Raw genomic sequence first — 17,265 nt, 5'->3', positions numbered from 1 at the left:
GTCTTAACCTGTGGGGTGGAGGGGAGGGAGTGCATTTTATTAACCCTTTCTCTTTGCTTATAACTACATGGATCTCACATATAATGATATCCAAACACCCATTTCAGTGGAAAAAAAGAGAGGTGAATTAATATTTCCCAAATCTAAAGGTTAATTTAATCCAGATTTTCTGAGGCCTAAACTCTACATTCCATTTCCTATTCTTCATAGACTCTAGACATATGCTCAGTTCAAATGCAATAATAGGAATATATCCACAGAGAATATTTTTAAAAGGTATATCTGTTTATTGGTACAAATAGTGTCTCTAGACATCATTGCTATTTTGAAACATTGATCTAAAAACGCTTAGTGAGTGTATTTTTGCTAATGCCCCCACCTGTTTGTTAAACTTTAGTGAACGTGTGTCATCTGGAACTCAGGCTCTATTTGGAAGTGAAAAAAACTTTTGAGCAGTAAGAAAAATAATCACCATAAAGACCATCCACTAATGCTAGAAGATTCACAGAACCACTCTTAGGCCTTACCCCAAAATGTCTTGATTTATTTTTGTGCTATAAATAGGGGTAATGCTTTAACTAGTTAGGCAATAAAACTCCCTAGTCCAAGCAAGTGAAATGATTTAAAGGGATGGATGACTGTTAGAGTCACTATTCATTCAAAAAATAATTTTTGTTTGGATCATAGAAAAAACAAGGGAATTCCAGAAAAACATCTACTTCTGCTTCCTCGACTATCGACTATGCTAAAGCCTTTGACTGTGTGGAAAATTCTTAAAGAGATGGGAATACCAGACTACCTTACCTACCTTCTGAGAAAACTGTATGTAGGTCAAGAAGCAACAATTAGAACCTCGCATGGAACAACCGACTGGTTCAAAATTGGGAAAGAAGTATGACTAGGCTGGATATTGTAATCCTACTTATTTAACTTCTATGCAGAGTACATTATGCAAAATGCCAGGCTGGATGAAGCACAAACTGGAGTCAAGATTGCTGGGAGAAATATCAATAACCTCACATATGCAGACGACACCATGCTAATGGCAGAAAGCAAGGAGGAACTAAAGAGTCTCTCGATGAAGGTGAAAGAAGAGAGTGAAAAAGTTGGCTTTAAAATCAACATTCAAAAAACTAAGATCATGGCATCCAGTCCCATCACTTCATGCAAAATAGATGGGGAAACAATGGAAACAGGGACAGACTTAATTTTCTTGGGCTCCAAAATCACTGCAGATAGTGACTGCAGCCATCAAATTAAAAGATGCTTGCTCCTTGGATGAAAAGCTATGACCAAGCCAGACAGTGCAGAGACATCATTTTGCAGACAAAGGTCCGTATAGTTAAAGCTGTGGTTTCTCCAATAGTCATGTACCGATGTGAGAGTTGGACCATAAAGAAGGCTGAACACCAAAGAACTGATGCTTTTGAACTGTGGTGTTGGAGAAGACTTTAGAGAATCCCTTGGACTGCAAGGCCTGCAAGGACTGCCAGTCAATCCTAGAGGGAATCAACTCTGAATATTTATTGGAAGGAATGATGCTGAAGCTAAAGATTCAATACTTGGGCCATCTGAGGTAAAGAGCCGACTCATTGGGAAAGTCCCTGATGCTGGGAAAGATTGAATGTGGGAAGAGAAAGGGAAGACAGAAGATGAGATGGTTGGATGGCATCACTGACTCAATGGACATGAGTTTGAGCAAACTCCAGGAGATAGTGAAGGACAGGGAAGCCTGGTGTGCTGCAGTCCATAGGGTTGCAAAGAGCCGGACATGACTGAGTGACTGAACAACTGTCTACTAAGTGCTACAGAAAGAGATGAAAGTATTGACAGGCAAACATATAATTACAGTGAGGTGATAACTGAAACTCCAGCACTTTGGCCACCTCATGCGAAGAGTTGACTCATTGGAAAAGACCCTGATGCTGGGAGGGATTGGGGGCAGGAGGAGAAGGGGACAACAGAGGATGAGATGGCTAGATGGCATCACCGACTTGATGGACATGAGTTTGAGTAAACTCTGGGAGTTGGTGATGGACAGGGAGGCCTGGTGTGCTGCGATTCATGGGGTCGCAAAGAGTCGGACACGACTGAGCGACTGAACTGAATTGATAACGGCCACATGAAAGGAAGTTATGAATTCTTGTCTGATCACAGAATCAGCCATGAACTATTCTGTTTATGACACTGAGACAGAGCTTCCTGGAGATTTCACAAATAGTCTGGGAGATCGGTTAGGTAAGAAAGAACCTGGTCCCTGTGGGGAACAGATTCATGTGACTTGGATCTTGGAAGCTTTGTATTGTAAGGGGCTTAAATGGTATTTCATTAGCAATAGAGAGCCATTGAAGGTTCTAAACTGGAATGTAAGGCTGGGATAAGTCTTAAATTCTGAAAGTTCTATCCAAATATAGTTGTAATGTAGCCTGGAATGAGGACCAGACACTGGATACCAAGCAGGAAGAAGCTGCAATAATTCAGTCAAGAAATGCTAAGTGCCTAAACTATAGCAGTAACTCTAGACACAGAGGGGAAAGAACTGGTTCAAGAGACGGTAAAAGTACAGACATGTGTTGATGTAGTGATCTGGTGGAGGAGGTGGGAAGAAAGGGACAGAAGACTCGAGAGTGAAACAGATTTTCTATCTGGCCAATGGATGAATTAGAAAGACAAGAGTGGGGAACAGGTTGACAGTGAAGATAATAGTTTAAATATTCATATATAGAGTCATAATGACTAGGACATTCTGAAAATATCTATTAGGGAACTGGATCTCCTAGCCTGGAGTTCAGGGCACAGGTTCAGGCTGGGACAATCATAGCAGGGAGCTGGCAGCTTTCCGTAAAAGCAGGAGGTAGTATAGACAGAAGGTTTACAGAGCACGAAATTCTAGATACATTTGTTTGACAAACTGCCATACACGCTTCAAGAGCTCCTGACCTTTTTCCTGTCCAACAGCTTAGGACAGTATGACTTAGTTGCCTAATTCCTGCCCTCCTCTTGCCTCCCACAACATTCTCCAAAGAATAGGCAAGTGATACTATGAAGTGGAAGTCATGTTATGTCATTCCTTGCTTCTTAGAATCAAATCCAATTTGGCACAGACCAATAAAGCTCACTCTACCTGTGATCTGGTCCCTGCCTATCTCTTGACTGGATCTACTGTCACATGACCCACAGTGTGTAACAGTGTGATCCAGCCACGTGCTTCCCCTGAGGGAAGCACATTGTTGATTTCTGTGACAGGAATGCACTTTTCTAGGTCTTGTAGGTTGGCTTCCTCTCAAGGTTCACTCTCTCTTCTGCAGTGTTACTTCCTCAGAGACCTTCCTTGACCAATCTATGTTTCCACCTCTAACCATTCTCAATCTCCAAAACCCTGTTATTCACTTTATAGCACTGACCATTATCTGAATGTGTTGTTTATTTACTATCTACTGTATTGGAGATGGTGACATACAAAGGTAAATGTTCACATTTATTATTAAGGGAAACTGGAAAAGTGGGATTGAATCACATAGCTGAAGGTCTTGAATTCCCATTGAGGGGTTTTAATTGGCTAGCTTCCAAGCAGCTACAAAATATGTTTGAATTAACATATTTTAATCAACTATATTCCAATATAAAAAATCATTTAGCCACTAAAAAAACTGAAGTAGATCAGTAATCTTGTCAAATGTTTTTAAAATGTTTGGTTAAGAAATTACAAAATATAATCACTCCGTAATACTCTGATCCTACACTGTACTCGGAGACACTACAAACTTCAATTGGTTTAACTACATAGAAAACTTTTAAACAAATGAATGACGAGAATATTAAAAAACTCTAGAAATAATACCTGAAGTTAATTTGATGACTTCAGTTTTGTAATAGAATTGTGTGGTTGGTCCCAATCTACTTTATTATCTAGCTTCCTCTTCATTTCAGTTTGGGAGGCATACAACATCAAAATGTCGTTAATTTTAAAATGAGAATCAAAGTGTACCAAGGCTGACTCTTCTACACAGTCAGTAATGCAGTTCTGTCTAAAGTTTTAAGCCAACCACTGGTGGACCCAACTGTGGTATATAACCAGACGTTGGCTGATGGAAGTGTTTTAAAGATGGGGTTATACTGAGCCCTTTCAATAACGCTTGGGAATGGAAAGGGCCTTGAACATTTCAATTAATTTCATTAAACCTTAGAGGGTATCAGATTCAGATTTGGGACACCCAAATGAGTAAGACACATTTCTTGGCTTTAAGGAGGATGAACTCTAATCATTTAGCTCTGAATATGCAGCACAATTAAGTGAACTGGGTAATTTTGTATAAAGATCAACAGACTATTTTCCCAAAATGACTCCTCTTATCCTTATACTTTCAAGCCTATGAAATGTTTGTGGTTTTTGTTTTTTCTTTTCCTTACTCTTCTCTGCTTTCCCAGGGATAAACAACTTTTCAACATAACGTATGTATAAATATAAAGTTTATTTAGCATAGTGTTTAGAAAAATAAGTTCACATCATTTCAGAAAACAAATAAAACACTTAATTGTCCAGGCATAAACCCCTATTACAGTACAACATACACACTTGCGATCTCTTTGGTTGGGTAATTAAGCACAGAAATGTTCTGGGACATGCTCTGTGTGCCGTCACCTAACAGTGCAGTAAAGACTCCGTTACCCCACCCCATGATATACATTCTGTATAGATTTTCTCTTTGTGTAAGGCACAGTAAAACCATATTGAGTATATAACTGGTTGCCTCTAAACATACAGTACATGCAACAAAAGAATAAAAATTTTTGAGAACCCTGAAAGCCAAAAGTCACATGCTATATAATTTTGATTAATAAAATGTAAGGTGGTAATAAGAAATTAACATGAAATGTATCAATTAGATACAAAATAACTGTTAGGCTCTATTATCTAAGTTCTAGGAAGACTTTTAAAATATCTTCTGTAAAATCTAATTCTTTTCCCCACAGCCTTCCTGAATTATTTATATTTTTATGATGAGATGATCTGTCGAAAACATTTTAAACAATGAACAACTTCTGATTATATACTAACACACACTTGTCTAACATGTAGTCGAGCAGGCTGCAACACCTACCCAATAATCTAGCTTTGAACATGCAAGACGCAAGGGCATATATAGGGAGACTGAAGGTCTGTGTGCAATTTAACTATGAATTTTATCTATGGCTATAACATCTACTTGCCTTTCATAACACAAGAAAGGCAATGAAATGTGTACAATTCAGTCTTTTCATTACTATTGATACATGTGAGCTACAAAGCACTACAACACAGGTGCTCTTGCTTGAACGAGGGACAAATGCATGTTCTCTTTATTAAACAATAGATTGTCCTTTATTGGATGCAACTAAGAGCTAAATGCCAAATTCTGACTGATAAGAGTGCATAGAGAGGCTCACATTGAAAATCCCACAGCCAGCAGCAGGGGTTGGGGTTTGAAGGAGAGTTGTTTACCCCTATTCTGATTCCTCTTTGGAGATCATTAGAGGGTCATTTGCAGCATCTTCAAGCATTGGTTTATGTAGGAGAGAAATTCTGCCAAGGGTTTTGAGTCTGGCCCTTAGCAATGCAAAAAATATTTGCAATTCTGTGCAGGGAGATCATGGGGTTTACCTTATTTCATTCACATATATATGGGCTTCATAACAACTGGCCCTTATTTTACTGAAAGAACAGAAAAGAACAATAAGTTCTTTATAATGTGCATTGATTCTTACCTGGTATATTGTATAGCTACCTGGAGTAATTGTAGGGGTATAATTATATCATGTTAGAGTATGAATAGGTTTCCTAGGTAAGTCTTAAGTTTTGTGCTATCTTTTTTCTTTCTTAAGGTAGAAAACAGGAAGAACTGTGAATAAAAGAGAGGCTTATTATATTTTTGGAAGACAATATAAAACTTTTCCAGTTATATATGTATAACATATATAACTTTTTAAACTTTCCCATCTTTCTTACTCGATGGGTATTTTAAAATTAAAATTAACAAACTCTTGATATTTGCAGCAATCAAGTGGAAAACATCATTTTTATGTAAACTACACTATAGAACCATGTAATTAACCTCAGTAACATGATCAGCACACACCCAAAGAAACGAACAAGCTGTATGAGTGGTGGTGGAGTGGAAGAGAACTCTAAAATGCCTGACATTGTAAAACAAAACAAAAAACATGTCATTTCAGCAGTTTAGGAACATTCACTAATTCCATAAAAAAATGGGATCTAAATTCGTCATCAAAATGATGGAGGAGAAAAAAATATGATGGGGGAGGAATTCTTCAAAGGGCTCTTCATGTATGCCTGCAAGTTCCATTTGCAATAACAATAAAAGTGAAATCCTCTATGGCCCTTACTCAACATGCTGGACTGATGAGCATGCAGAGACTTAGAGTGGACCCTTTGTTCCGATCTTAAAGAAAGCAAGATGTGATGACATCTTCATGTTCCACAACTTTCGGTCATCTCTGAAGAGATCATTTCCTAACTTATCTTGCTTTACAGAGACCAGAGACTTTACTCACTACACAAATGTATTTGTATTATTACATTTTCTCTTCAGAGTCCTGATAAAAACTGTATAACCACAGCTCACAACATTATCAAACAAGCTTCTTACAGAAACCCCCAAAAGATTTAAAGAAGATGTGATAATATAGTGCAAACAGTCATATGTCATAATGTAACAACTGATTCAAAACAGTTTCAACAAGACATAATTCTGCTCATTAGAAGATACAAACTCTTTCCTTACTTTAAAATGGTTGTTTTCATAGCCTCCAGAACTGGTTTTGTGTGGTAGTCTGTAACCGTTACTTTAATTTTAATGAAATGTATCAACAATAATTAGTTGTTCAACCATTTGCATCATAAACATTAACTATAAGAGAAACTTAAGTTCTTCAGATTTAAAAGCAATTCAGTGAAAGTAACCCTGTTGGATAGTAGAAAAAAGTCATCAGTGCTTCTGTTGACACTTCTGTACCTTAATAAGAATAAAAAGGCCACAAGGTAAAAAGGCACGTAGAATTCTATAGGAAATATATTTAAATGAATCAGAGAGTTGCTAAATAAAGAACAAGAATGTGAAAGAAAGTACCAAAATTCCAATAATGGGAGTTAGATTTCCTGTTTCAGTTGTTACTAATATTGACCTTAATAGACTCCTGATAAAAATCATTACTTTTAAAATCCTACAAAAAGTAAAACTTTGTTGGAAATAACTATTGTTCACTTCCTGTTCAAACAATAAAAATAAATTAAACAGTACCAAAACATTTTTTTCAGTTCATAGTGTCTGAAGTATAAGAGAAACATATACAGCATAAATAAAATTCACTGTAATTACCCAAATCCTTATTGATAGGACTAACATATTTACACTCACACTGCAGATTGTTTCAGTTTTCTTAGTGGGGTTGCGAACTTTCTCAGCCACACTAAACTATTAGCAACCACATTTGGAATTGTATAGAGACAAAGCAAGACTTTCACAAAAATGCTGAAAAACAGAAATGCATATATTCAAAAATATATCCTTAGAATTGTATGAAGTACCACTTACTCTTCTTAACCTTACCAATGCCCATGGAGGAAAAGTAAACAAAAAGAACTGTATTGTTTCTAATGTTCTGTAGTGATATTTAATTTTCTACCTTAAGGGTATACATTTTTAATTTAAAAAACTATCAAGTTCCATTTGACCTTAGAATTAAGTCAACCAAATGTTACACTCTGACTTCTTGATATATTTCATCTCTGATGTTTGTCTCCATCTATTGAAAAGAGAACCAAAAGGCTGCAGTAATGCAGTTCTACTCCTGCATATTTAACTGTGATCTTCATGCAGATCAATCCAAGGTCTCTTGAATGCATTTACTTGCAAAACTAATGTTTCCCTTTAAATGGGAAAACGCTTTGTGTCCTCAGGTCTTCCATGAAAAGATTTGCCTGCTGATGCCAGGGCGGGGGAAAGGAAATTAAGTTTACAAGTCTTGCATATCTTCATCCAACTGGACAGTCTGGAGCTTGGCAAGCTCTTTCTTGTCTGTTTCCAGGTCTTCACAGACAGTCTCCACCATGCCGTCTAGGACATACTTGGATTTGGAGTCCAGCATCATTAAGTTGCTTGTTGTTTTGCTCTCAGAATTTGTTAAGAAATTTTCTTTTATGTTAGCTACTGATTGCATAACTAAATGATGTTCTCTGACAAAATCCTGGTGTACTGTTGGGGAGGGGTGACCCACCTGGTCTTCACCTGGGGGAACTATTTCCCCAAGGGCAGCCTGGGACATGGGTACTGATAGTAGATCTTGACCAGAAATAAGGGAGCAGTTCTGAAGAGTTGCATAGTTAGCGTTGTTGACTGACGTCACAGTAGATTTGCTTGCCACAGGTGCAGACATTGGCTGGCTATCAGCAATGTCAGGGTTTAGCTCAGTGGGATTTAGTAGGGTTGGGGAAGTGAGGGAGAAGTTGTGAGTGGGGGATACATTAACTAATGAGGAGGACAGTGGGTGGAGGCCACTTCCCGAGATACTTTCAGAAGATAGGTTTGTATTTACTTGTGCATTCTGATTGACAGGCATCAGCTGAGAAAACACCAGGCTCCTCTCCACGCCCTCCTGTTTAACAGATCCTATAGTCTGGCCTGAATTAGGAACAGTGTATACCACTGCACTGGGAGCAAGAGAGCTCAAGAAAACTTTTCCTTGCTGGACTGTGGCAGACTCACTTGTAAATGTGCTCCCATCTGAAGTGCTTGAATTTACTGAAATATTACCTAAAAAAAAAAGGTACAGATTATCATCGATGGAACTGATAAGGAAAGAAAAAAGTTACTTTTTCACGCACATGATTTTTCTTGAGCACTTACAACTACAGATTTCCAGGCTCTGCTCCTGAGAGTCTGACTCAGTAAGTCCCAGAGAGGTATATTTTTAACTCCTTGAGTAATTCTGGTGATGAAGCAGGAGCAAGAACTACTGGCTTAGAAATCAAATGTGAAAAAATTTTTTTTCCAAGTTCTAATTTCAGTTAAGTTTCTGGCTCAGTATTGCTAAGACTTGTTATCTCTGTTAGTTGAATAGTTATTGCTAGCTCTTCCAGTTAGAACTAGAAAACAAATGCAAAAGAGAATGCCTTTGTTCACGACAAGCTCAGTAACTGACATAAAATATAAATGGAAATGTAGAAAATACCACATAAATGAGTTACCCTGGGGCTTAAAGTTAACCATATAAACCTGTACAGACAAGTTGCACTCTTTCACCAAACTAACCATAAAGTAATGTCAACAAAACATTCAATAGATTTTTCTTTCTTTTTGTTGTACTAGTTCTGAATTTTCAGTATTGTAGTGATAGAATTAATGATAATAATGAAATGTGCTTTTAAAAATACAGATCCAACAGCATTAAAACTAAAGCTAATGCTTTTAAAAAGGGTTTCTATCTTTTGAGACTCTCATTATAATGTTCTGCGAGACCAGAAGTAGAAAAAAATGTAGGCAGAAAGCTGAAGACAATGCAGATGAATTAGACCCTCGCCCCCAACTCCCACCATCAGATTAAAAACCTTTTCCTCTGAGCCTTCACCTAGGTTTGGGGAAAAATGGCAATTATCTTGCCATTTAAGGAAAGGTGGGCCTAGGGGAGTTTTGTGACAGAATAATTCAAATGGGAAGTTTACCCTGATCTTGAATTAGGTGTGCAGTAGATACTCTTCATTATTTTGAGAAAATACTCCAATGTTAAAGTAAATATTATTTTGAGAAAACAGTTCAAAGTTAAAGGTAATTCACCTAAAACATTTCCCCTTTAAATTATTAGAATAATTGTGATTATGTTGCCACCTATATTGATAAATGTCATAAATATATGTATGTCTTCCTAACATTTTTAAGCACCCTAAATGCAAAGGAATGTCTTTAAACAAACAAAAAATGAAAATTTTATCTGAACTTAAGAAAAACATTTCTATGCATGTTTCAGCTCTTTTCTAACATAAATCTTTGTTTCAGGTCAGACAAATGAAAAAGGCTCTAAAATTCTTGTTGGGTACTAAATTGCAGCAAAAGACATCTGAAATAGATGTTTACTTTGTTGTGTGTTTGTGAAATTATTTGTCAGTGTATATGTGAACAAAGTGATTCGCTATTTTTGGATAGGACCATATATAACAAAATAGATGTGACATTTTCTCAAACTGCTATTGCATCTAAGTAAAATAATGTTTCTCAAAGTTTTTATATTATGAAATACATACGTGAAGGGGAAAAGCAGATGTGATCTAAAGCTTGATATTTAAGTATAGTTGCAACTGAATTATAAGTTGAACAATAATTTCAAAATCAATTAAAAAATCCCAGCTGTGAAATGATCAACATACAAAGAATAATTTTATAGCGATGCTAAAAAAAAAAAAAAAAAGGGCTTATCTTCTTAGATTATAAAGTGAGTAAAATGTAGAAATTCTGCTTTTCTATGTAAATTTCAACTACAGAAAGATAATCTACCTTGTCTAGCCATTTGTAAGAAAGGCATGGTATCTATGAGAAAAGCTGACTCCCCAAGTACTTTACTGAGAACTGCAATACACAATTAGTCTAAGAGAATGTTGCTTCCTGGACACGTCTGGTTAAACTTATGTCTTCAACTCACCCAGACAAGTCTAAGGATTGACAGCTCTGTCATTTGATCTTAGCTATTTTAACTGAAAATGCTGTTCTTATTCATAATGAATGTCTCATTGTAAGAATTAACTATTAGCCTGTAATAATCTTCCATGGCAGCACTTCTTTAGATTATGTATGAGAAGTATTCCTGCCTTTCTCTTCCCTAATGTACACACCATGCTTTTTTGCTCAAATCTGTTGTCTTTAAAATGTTATCTACTATTTGGAAATTTCCTAAAGAGAGAAAAAGGGTTAGATCCATATTAAAGTATTATACAACTAAGCACTTTGGCTTTCTCTGTGGTTTGACTATTTTTGTCCTGTGTTGGATAGTGACTTAGCTTCATCTTTTCTATAGCCTGGAACAATGAAGAAATAAACAGCATGCTGCAGGACTGTTGTGTGTTACTATACTACCATTCTACCTAAACAGAAACAAATGTGCAGAATGGAATTCACTGCACAACAATTTTTCCATTAATACCTTGAACAAACTGAAGTAGACCATAGTTGTAGAAAAAAAGAGATGTGAAAAAATTGATTTTTTTTTTTTTTTATAAAACCATTTTACAGGAAGCTGATCTTTAAGGCAAACAGTTACTTATTTGATTTTTGTTTCGGTAAAAATTTGGACTTTCAGATTTGCTTCCACAAAGGCAAATATGCACCAACACCTCCCTCTTCTGAAGCCAGAGGGTTCTTCAACCTCCATTCTAACCATTCCTGTTTTTATAGAAAAACAGGGACACAAAGCTCTCCAGATTTGCTTAAAGTCACTGAAGAACTGGCATGTCAGGCTCAGGTTCCCCAAATTTCATCTCAGTGCTTTCTTTAGGAGATGTCTTGGTAAAGCTAGAAACATAAAATAAGGCTCACAGTGGCCTTCATAAAGAAACCCACACATTTAAGAGGCTAGTATACATGCAGAGCAACAAACAATCATATATTCCTCTGTTTTTCCTTTTGGTCTGTTAATCTTACTTATAGGAGGAACATGAATCAAACACAAATGATCCAGTCTTTTTAGCTCGCTCTTCTAAAACACCTTTTGCTCAGATAAATGATGCTTAGGTGAAGTGTACACATTCTTACCAACCGCTTGGCTCATTTTGTGTTCTTAGCAATATTATTAATATTTAATCTTAAAATATCAAGCAATGGGTTACTGTGTAAGTACTGATTGACTTAGCATATTTCTATAATTGTAGAACTGGCAGGACTCACAGTGAACTGTATTTTTCCATTCAGTTGTTGGGAAAATAAAAGCCCACCCCCATGATACCAGGGAACCAAGCAAGCTGGATATTACATGGATGTTGCGAAGGCGGAGAAACAAATCAAGACTGTTCTGCAGAGGTAGCAGCCAGTAAGGTACCCGAAGACTAATAGCAATCTATAGCTCTCACCAAATGCGTCATTTACAGCAGCTGGCTAAAACATTGACTTATGCATTATGGTACCAAATAAGACTTTTACCTTGTGAAGCTGCCACTGAAACAGGAGGCAGCTGCAGTGGAGAGAATCCAATGCTCCCATTAAGGAATTGGCTGTTTGCTCCTGAACTGGGGATCTGGACGATGCCATACTGGTTAATTTGCACTGGTGTGGTAAAAGTCACCACAGAGCCTCCATCCTGGGAAGCCACTGTTTGAATACCTTCTCTTTTCACCTCAGCGCTGGGAATCAGCCCTGGGAACGACACGGGAGCACTGGGGCTATAGGAGGTGGTGGCTGCTGAGTTAGCTGAAGAGCTCTGGAGAACTTTGAATTCCTTCACATCCTGGGAGGTAGACCCCAGTATGTCAGTCATGGAGATACCATTGCTCATGATGTTTGATGCCATTTTTGGTGGGTTCAAAGACACTGTCTGTGTATTTCCCACACTTAATCCATTAAGGATAACTCCATTGGGTCCCTGAATGAAAGAATTACCATTAAGGAAGACAGGTGAAGTACTTGCAGGTACCAAACTTCCGTTCAATAAAACTCCAGAGGAGCTTAACGATATTTTAGCATTTCCAATTTGTTGCATATATACTGGCTCCAGGTGACTGGAAAGGCTGAGGTTGGTGACACCATCGGATGAACCCGAGAGCTGATGAGGAGACAAGTCTTCATGACCCTTGCTGGATTCATCTTCAGTGCTAGGATTGCCATCTGACTCACTGTACAGAGGAGGAAATCAAGACGTTCAGAAAGTCAGGGGCATGACAAGGTACATAGTGCCAACTGTTTGTAAAACCAGCCTTTAACCCCATTAAAGGCTGTGTCTAAGGAAAGCACAGCGGAAAATCTTTTAGTCTTGTTTTAGCTATGAGGCCTTTCTGCAGATTTTGACCAGGGCATGTAGGAAGAGGAATTCTCCTCTCTCAATCACCTTTACTAATAATAAATTCAAAGAAAGTCCAGAGGTCTGAAAGATGTAAATTCAGCTAACAGGATTTACAGGAGAATTGTATGCTTTTTTTTTTTGTAGCACTGAAATTATTTCTTACTGTTAAAAATGCTTCTACCTATACCATAGGAAAAAACTCATCAAAGGGGTGGTCATTCATCTTGCTTTAGGAACTCTTTCTCTTCCCCTCAAACCAATTCGGATTAGGGTGGTTTTGGAGGTAAATGAAACTGTCAAAGGAGCAGGAGATGGGAAATACTGGCTTTTGTTTGCCAGGTAGTTAACGAGAGATCATATTCTCACCTGCTCCCAAACTTCTACTCCACCAGATTGACAACTGTTTCATTCAACAAAGTGGCTGTTTCAGAACTGTTATGTGCAGTCGCCTTTGAATCCAAAGGAAGCCATAAGGGCCTATTTAACGAACACCAGCCAGTGCCCTGGGGAGGTGGGAGGGAAAGGATGTGGGTCACTCAGTGGCCTTGTACCTATCAGACCCTTTCCCCAGTACCCTCAGTTCTGCTCCCTAGCAGACAAGACTGTGTTCCTCACCTCTCCGATTTGGGGGGAAATACCAAATCCGGGGAAAGGTTTCCCATTTGGTCTGAGGCTGGGCGGGGACAGGGGGGCGTAGGACAGAGGCCCTACGTTTGGAGCGCGGCGGGACTTGGCCCAGCAGAAGATCCGACATCCCTGCAGTGCCCAGCGGTCGGTTCGCTTTCATGCCTTGGGGAGGGGATTACTCGGGCTTTGGGCTGCGGGGCCAGGAGCGCAGAAAGCGCTTTGATTTACGAGCTGAGGCTGAGCCGCCGTCGCCGTCTGCGAGGGTGACTCACCGGGGGTGCGGGTGGGAGGTAGATCCGGAGAGGGGCCTCAACCAGGCAACTGGGCCGGGGGCGGGAGTGTGGAGTGGGGGGAGAAGCAGCTGAGTGTGGCGGGGGAGACCCGGGGAACGCGCCGGGCCGGGGAGTGGAGGATGCAGGGCAGCTGGACTGCGCGCCGCTCCTACCCCCTAGACTTGGCCTGCAGATTCCGTAGGCGATGGGACCCGCTGCCTCAAGCAGGCGCGGGGGCAGGTGGCGTGGAGTTACCAAGGCGCCTCCTCCGGGTCGCCCCGAAAGTCTGCGGAGGGGTGCACGTAGGTCGGGGTGCACGCCGATCGCGGTGCGCGTTTTGTTTTGGTTACCGCCAGGCCGGGCTCGGACACCGAGCCTTCCTCCCTGCCTGGGGTGAGCCCCGCGGGAGCGCAGGGCAGAAGCGGCCCACCACAGCGGGCTCTGGAATGCGCCGGGCGATCACCTTCTCCCGGCCGGGCCGGGCTCCCCGGCTCCCAGATTCCTCCCTACAGCAGAGCCTACGAGCTGCTTTAGGATTCTTTCTCTCCTGTCCCTGCGGGGTTGGCGACACTTTCCTTTTAGGCGGCCTTCCCTTTACACTTCGTCCAACAATACAACACAGAGACACTCAGACTAGGTGTCTGACTCAGGAGGACGTACGGAAGAGGCGGAAAACCCGGTATTTTCTACCAGTTGGGACAAAATAAATACCTGGCAGTCAAAAAGTTCAAACCCGCCAGGGTGGGCGCTCAAAGAAGGGCGCAGTGGATAGCGCCCCCACTTCTTTCCTGCCTCCCGCCCGGTGCCAACCTGCCCCTACCCTCATCATCACGCCAGGAGGGAGACACGCAATTGTCCGGGGCCAAGGAAGCAGCCCCGCAGCTCCACCACCCCCGAGGCGCTGAAATCCGATCCGAAGGAGTTCAGAATCAGGTTTCAAAACACCGCAGAGCCGAGCCGCACCAACTCCCCACAGTTGCCGCGGCCGCGAAGGGAACCAGCGAGGGCAGGGTGAATGATTAACTCTGTCACATAAAACCTCGACACCCCCAGACCCCCTTCTGCGGCGCCAGCCCTCTGCCCGCCCCCCCCCCCCACCCCGTTCTCCTCCTTCCAGAACGGCCACGGCCACCTCCAACACGGGCCCCGGCCAGCCGAACCCTGGGGGTCCGGGGAGCGCGCGCGCGCGCTGGGCTGGCGTGACCCCTCGGAGGCGCAGACCCGGCCCGGCTCTGGCAACCTCCGTGGGCCTCGGGCGGACACGAGAACTGCCGTTCCGGCGCCTACACACGCTCCTTCGCCCGGCCAGAACCGGGGAGAGAGTGGCAACTTCAAAGCCGGCGGGATGGGGGTGGGAAGCTGGGCAGCAGTGACCAGCCGAGGTGGGGGCGGGGACTGAGACCTAGGCGGGCGACCAGAAACTTCTGGGGGGAGGTGGGGGAGGGTACGGAGCGAGGCTCCCCCGCCCCTCGCCACCGCGCCCCCCCCGCCCCCCGCTCCCGCCCCGCGCCCGGGGCCGGGGAGAGAGGTGGGGGGCGGGGAGAGGTGGGCAGCCGGACCAGGCTGGTGGGGAAGGTAAGCGCCATGTTTGCGAGCACTTGGAGGAAAAGAAAGCTGGGAAGGGGGTGGGGGAGAGGAAGGGGGAGGAGGAGGAAAGTTGGCGCTCACCTTTTGGACTGGGTCTCGGAGGGGTTCCGATCGCGCTGCCGGCGGTTCTTGAACCAGTTGCTGACCTGGGTGAGGGAGAGGCCGGTGATCTTGGCCAGGTGCCGCTTCTCGGCGGGCGAAGGGTAGCGATTCTGCTTGTAGAGCTCCTTGAGCGCGTTGCGCGACTTCTCCTTGAAACAATACACCGTCTCCTCGCCGTCCCAGATGGTGCGGGGCAGGGGGAATTTCCTGCGCAGCCTGTACTTGTCCACCGCGCCCAGCGGCCGGCCGCGGGCTCGCTCGGCCTCGGTGTAGCGCGCCTTGTACCAGAGCTGCTGCAGCAGCGGGTGGTTAGCCGACTCGAAGCTGTGGCTCTCGAGGATGCTGTAGAGCTCGGGGTAGATGCCCTGGTGGAAGGCCACCAGCGCCCGCGCCTTCAGCAGGCTCTCGTTGCCACGTAGCAGGTCGCTCTGGGGCAGGGACCACAGGAACCGGGCCAGGCGGTCCAGGTTGCCCCCCTGCTGCAGCGCCTCGCACACGCAGGCGACATGGTCGGGCGAGAAGGCCAGTGGGGTCTGCGCGGCGGCGGCGGCGGCGGCCGCGGCGTGGTGGTGCCTGCCCAGAAGTTCCGAGTGGAGTTGTACCTGATCCACCGCCGCCCCGGCCGCCGCCGCCGCTGCAGCCACGGCCCCTTCCTCTCCGCTCACCCTGGCGGCGGCGGCCGCGGTGTCCCCCGGCTCCAGGGGGAAAGGGGCTGGAGCCGGGGGGCTCAGCCCCGCCGCCGCCGCCGCCGCGCCCCCCGCCACTTCTCGGGGCGCCTCCTGCCCCTCCGAGGCGCTTTCCATCCCATTCTCCTGCTTGATGTCCGCCGCACTTGCAATCTGCCCGGTGGGGGAGGAAGAGGACATTTTTTTGTTGTTGTTTATTTTCCTCCCTCCCTCACTCCCTCGCACTCTTTTCCTCTTTCTTTTCCCCTCTCTTACTCCTCCTTCTTCGTCTCCCTCCCCCCTCCCCCCCTCCGGAAAGCCCACTCCCTCCCTCCTGGTTTCGGCTGGATCTGGCCGATCAGGTTTCCCCCCGGCCACGCAGTCACCATTAAGATAGCAGCTAGAGCAAAGTAGTGTAAAAGGATAGCTGCTTTCTGCCGTTCCCCCAACGTGACTCCTCCGGTTGCTGCATACTATATGGCACTGGCGGCCGGGCCGGCTCGGCCGCGCCACCCCATTGGCTATTTCGCATTCAGAGGGAGGAGGAGACACAGTTTCTATCCCTGTCGATCACCCGCCTCCCACTCCACCCCTTGCCTTTCCCTCTCCCCTGACCCCCAGGCACCTATACCTGAAGGAAAACACCGACATTCTTTTCAGGCCCTGCTTCTGGGCGGGAACGTGCCTGACGTGGCCTGAAAACTGGACAGCAGACTCTTTGAAAGAGAGTCCCTACGATTCCAATGGGAATACTAATCGTGTGACCTCAAGGTCTGGATGCTAGATTCTTAACAAAGAGGCCACCCTCAGTGTCTAGATGACAAAATTTCAGAGGATTTAGAAGCTTCTCTGGTATCGCTACTGCTTTCACCTTCTTTTCCATTGTCTTTATTAAGGATTTTGTATTCAAAAGGGTCAAGAATAAAATGGCACTAGGGAATGCCCTGTGGGGGAAGCGTTCACAGTAAATTAAAATT

General features: G+C 43.2%; 1 protein-coding gene across 1 annotated transcript; it reads right to left on the bottom strand.

The window, feature by feature from the left end:
* Window positions 1-4,464: 4,464 nt before the first annotated feature.
* SIX4 (SIX homeobox 4) lies at window positions 4,465-16,489 on the bottom strand. Its single transcript, XM_061156935.1, has 3 exons — window positions 15,603-16,489; window positions 12,180-12,868; window positions 4,465-8,810 (listed from the first exon to the last, which is right to left on the bottom strand). Exons 1-3 carry the CDS (start codon window positions 16,487-16,489, stop codon window positions 8,014-8,016), a joined length of 2,373 nt encoding a protein of 790 aa, XP_061012918.1. The 3' UTR covers window positions 4,465-8,013.
* Between the last annotated feature and the right edge of the window lie 776 nt (window positions 16,490-17,265).

This window comes from Dama dama, chromosome 12 (assembly GCF_033118175.1).
Source record: "Dama dama isolate Ldn47 chromosome 12, ASM3311817v1, whole genome shotgun sequence".
Lineage (NCBI taxonomy): Eukaryota > Metazoa > Chordata > Mammalia > Artiodactyla > Cervidae > Dama > Dama dama.
Note: the sequence above shows the minus strand (reverse complement) of the source record. Positions and strands in the feature narration are given on the sequence as shown.

What these genes read in the sequence shown, in the direction of transcription:
- SIX4 (XM_061156935.1), bottom strand. Translation starts at nt 16,489, where the DNA reads ATGTCCTCTTCCTCCCCCACCGGGCAGATTGCAAGTGCGGCGGACATC. An exon ending in TCCGAGACCCAGTCCAAAAG is followed by an intron (nt 12,869 to 15,602) that starts GTGAGCGCCAAC and finishes TCCTCTGTACAG; the next exon opens with TGAGTCAGATGGCAATCCTA. An exon ending in TTCAGTGGCAGCTTCACAAG is followed by an intron (nt 8,811 to 12,179) that starts GTAAAAGTCTTA and finishes TTTTTTTTTTAG; the next exon opens with GTAATATTTCAGTAAATTCA.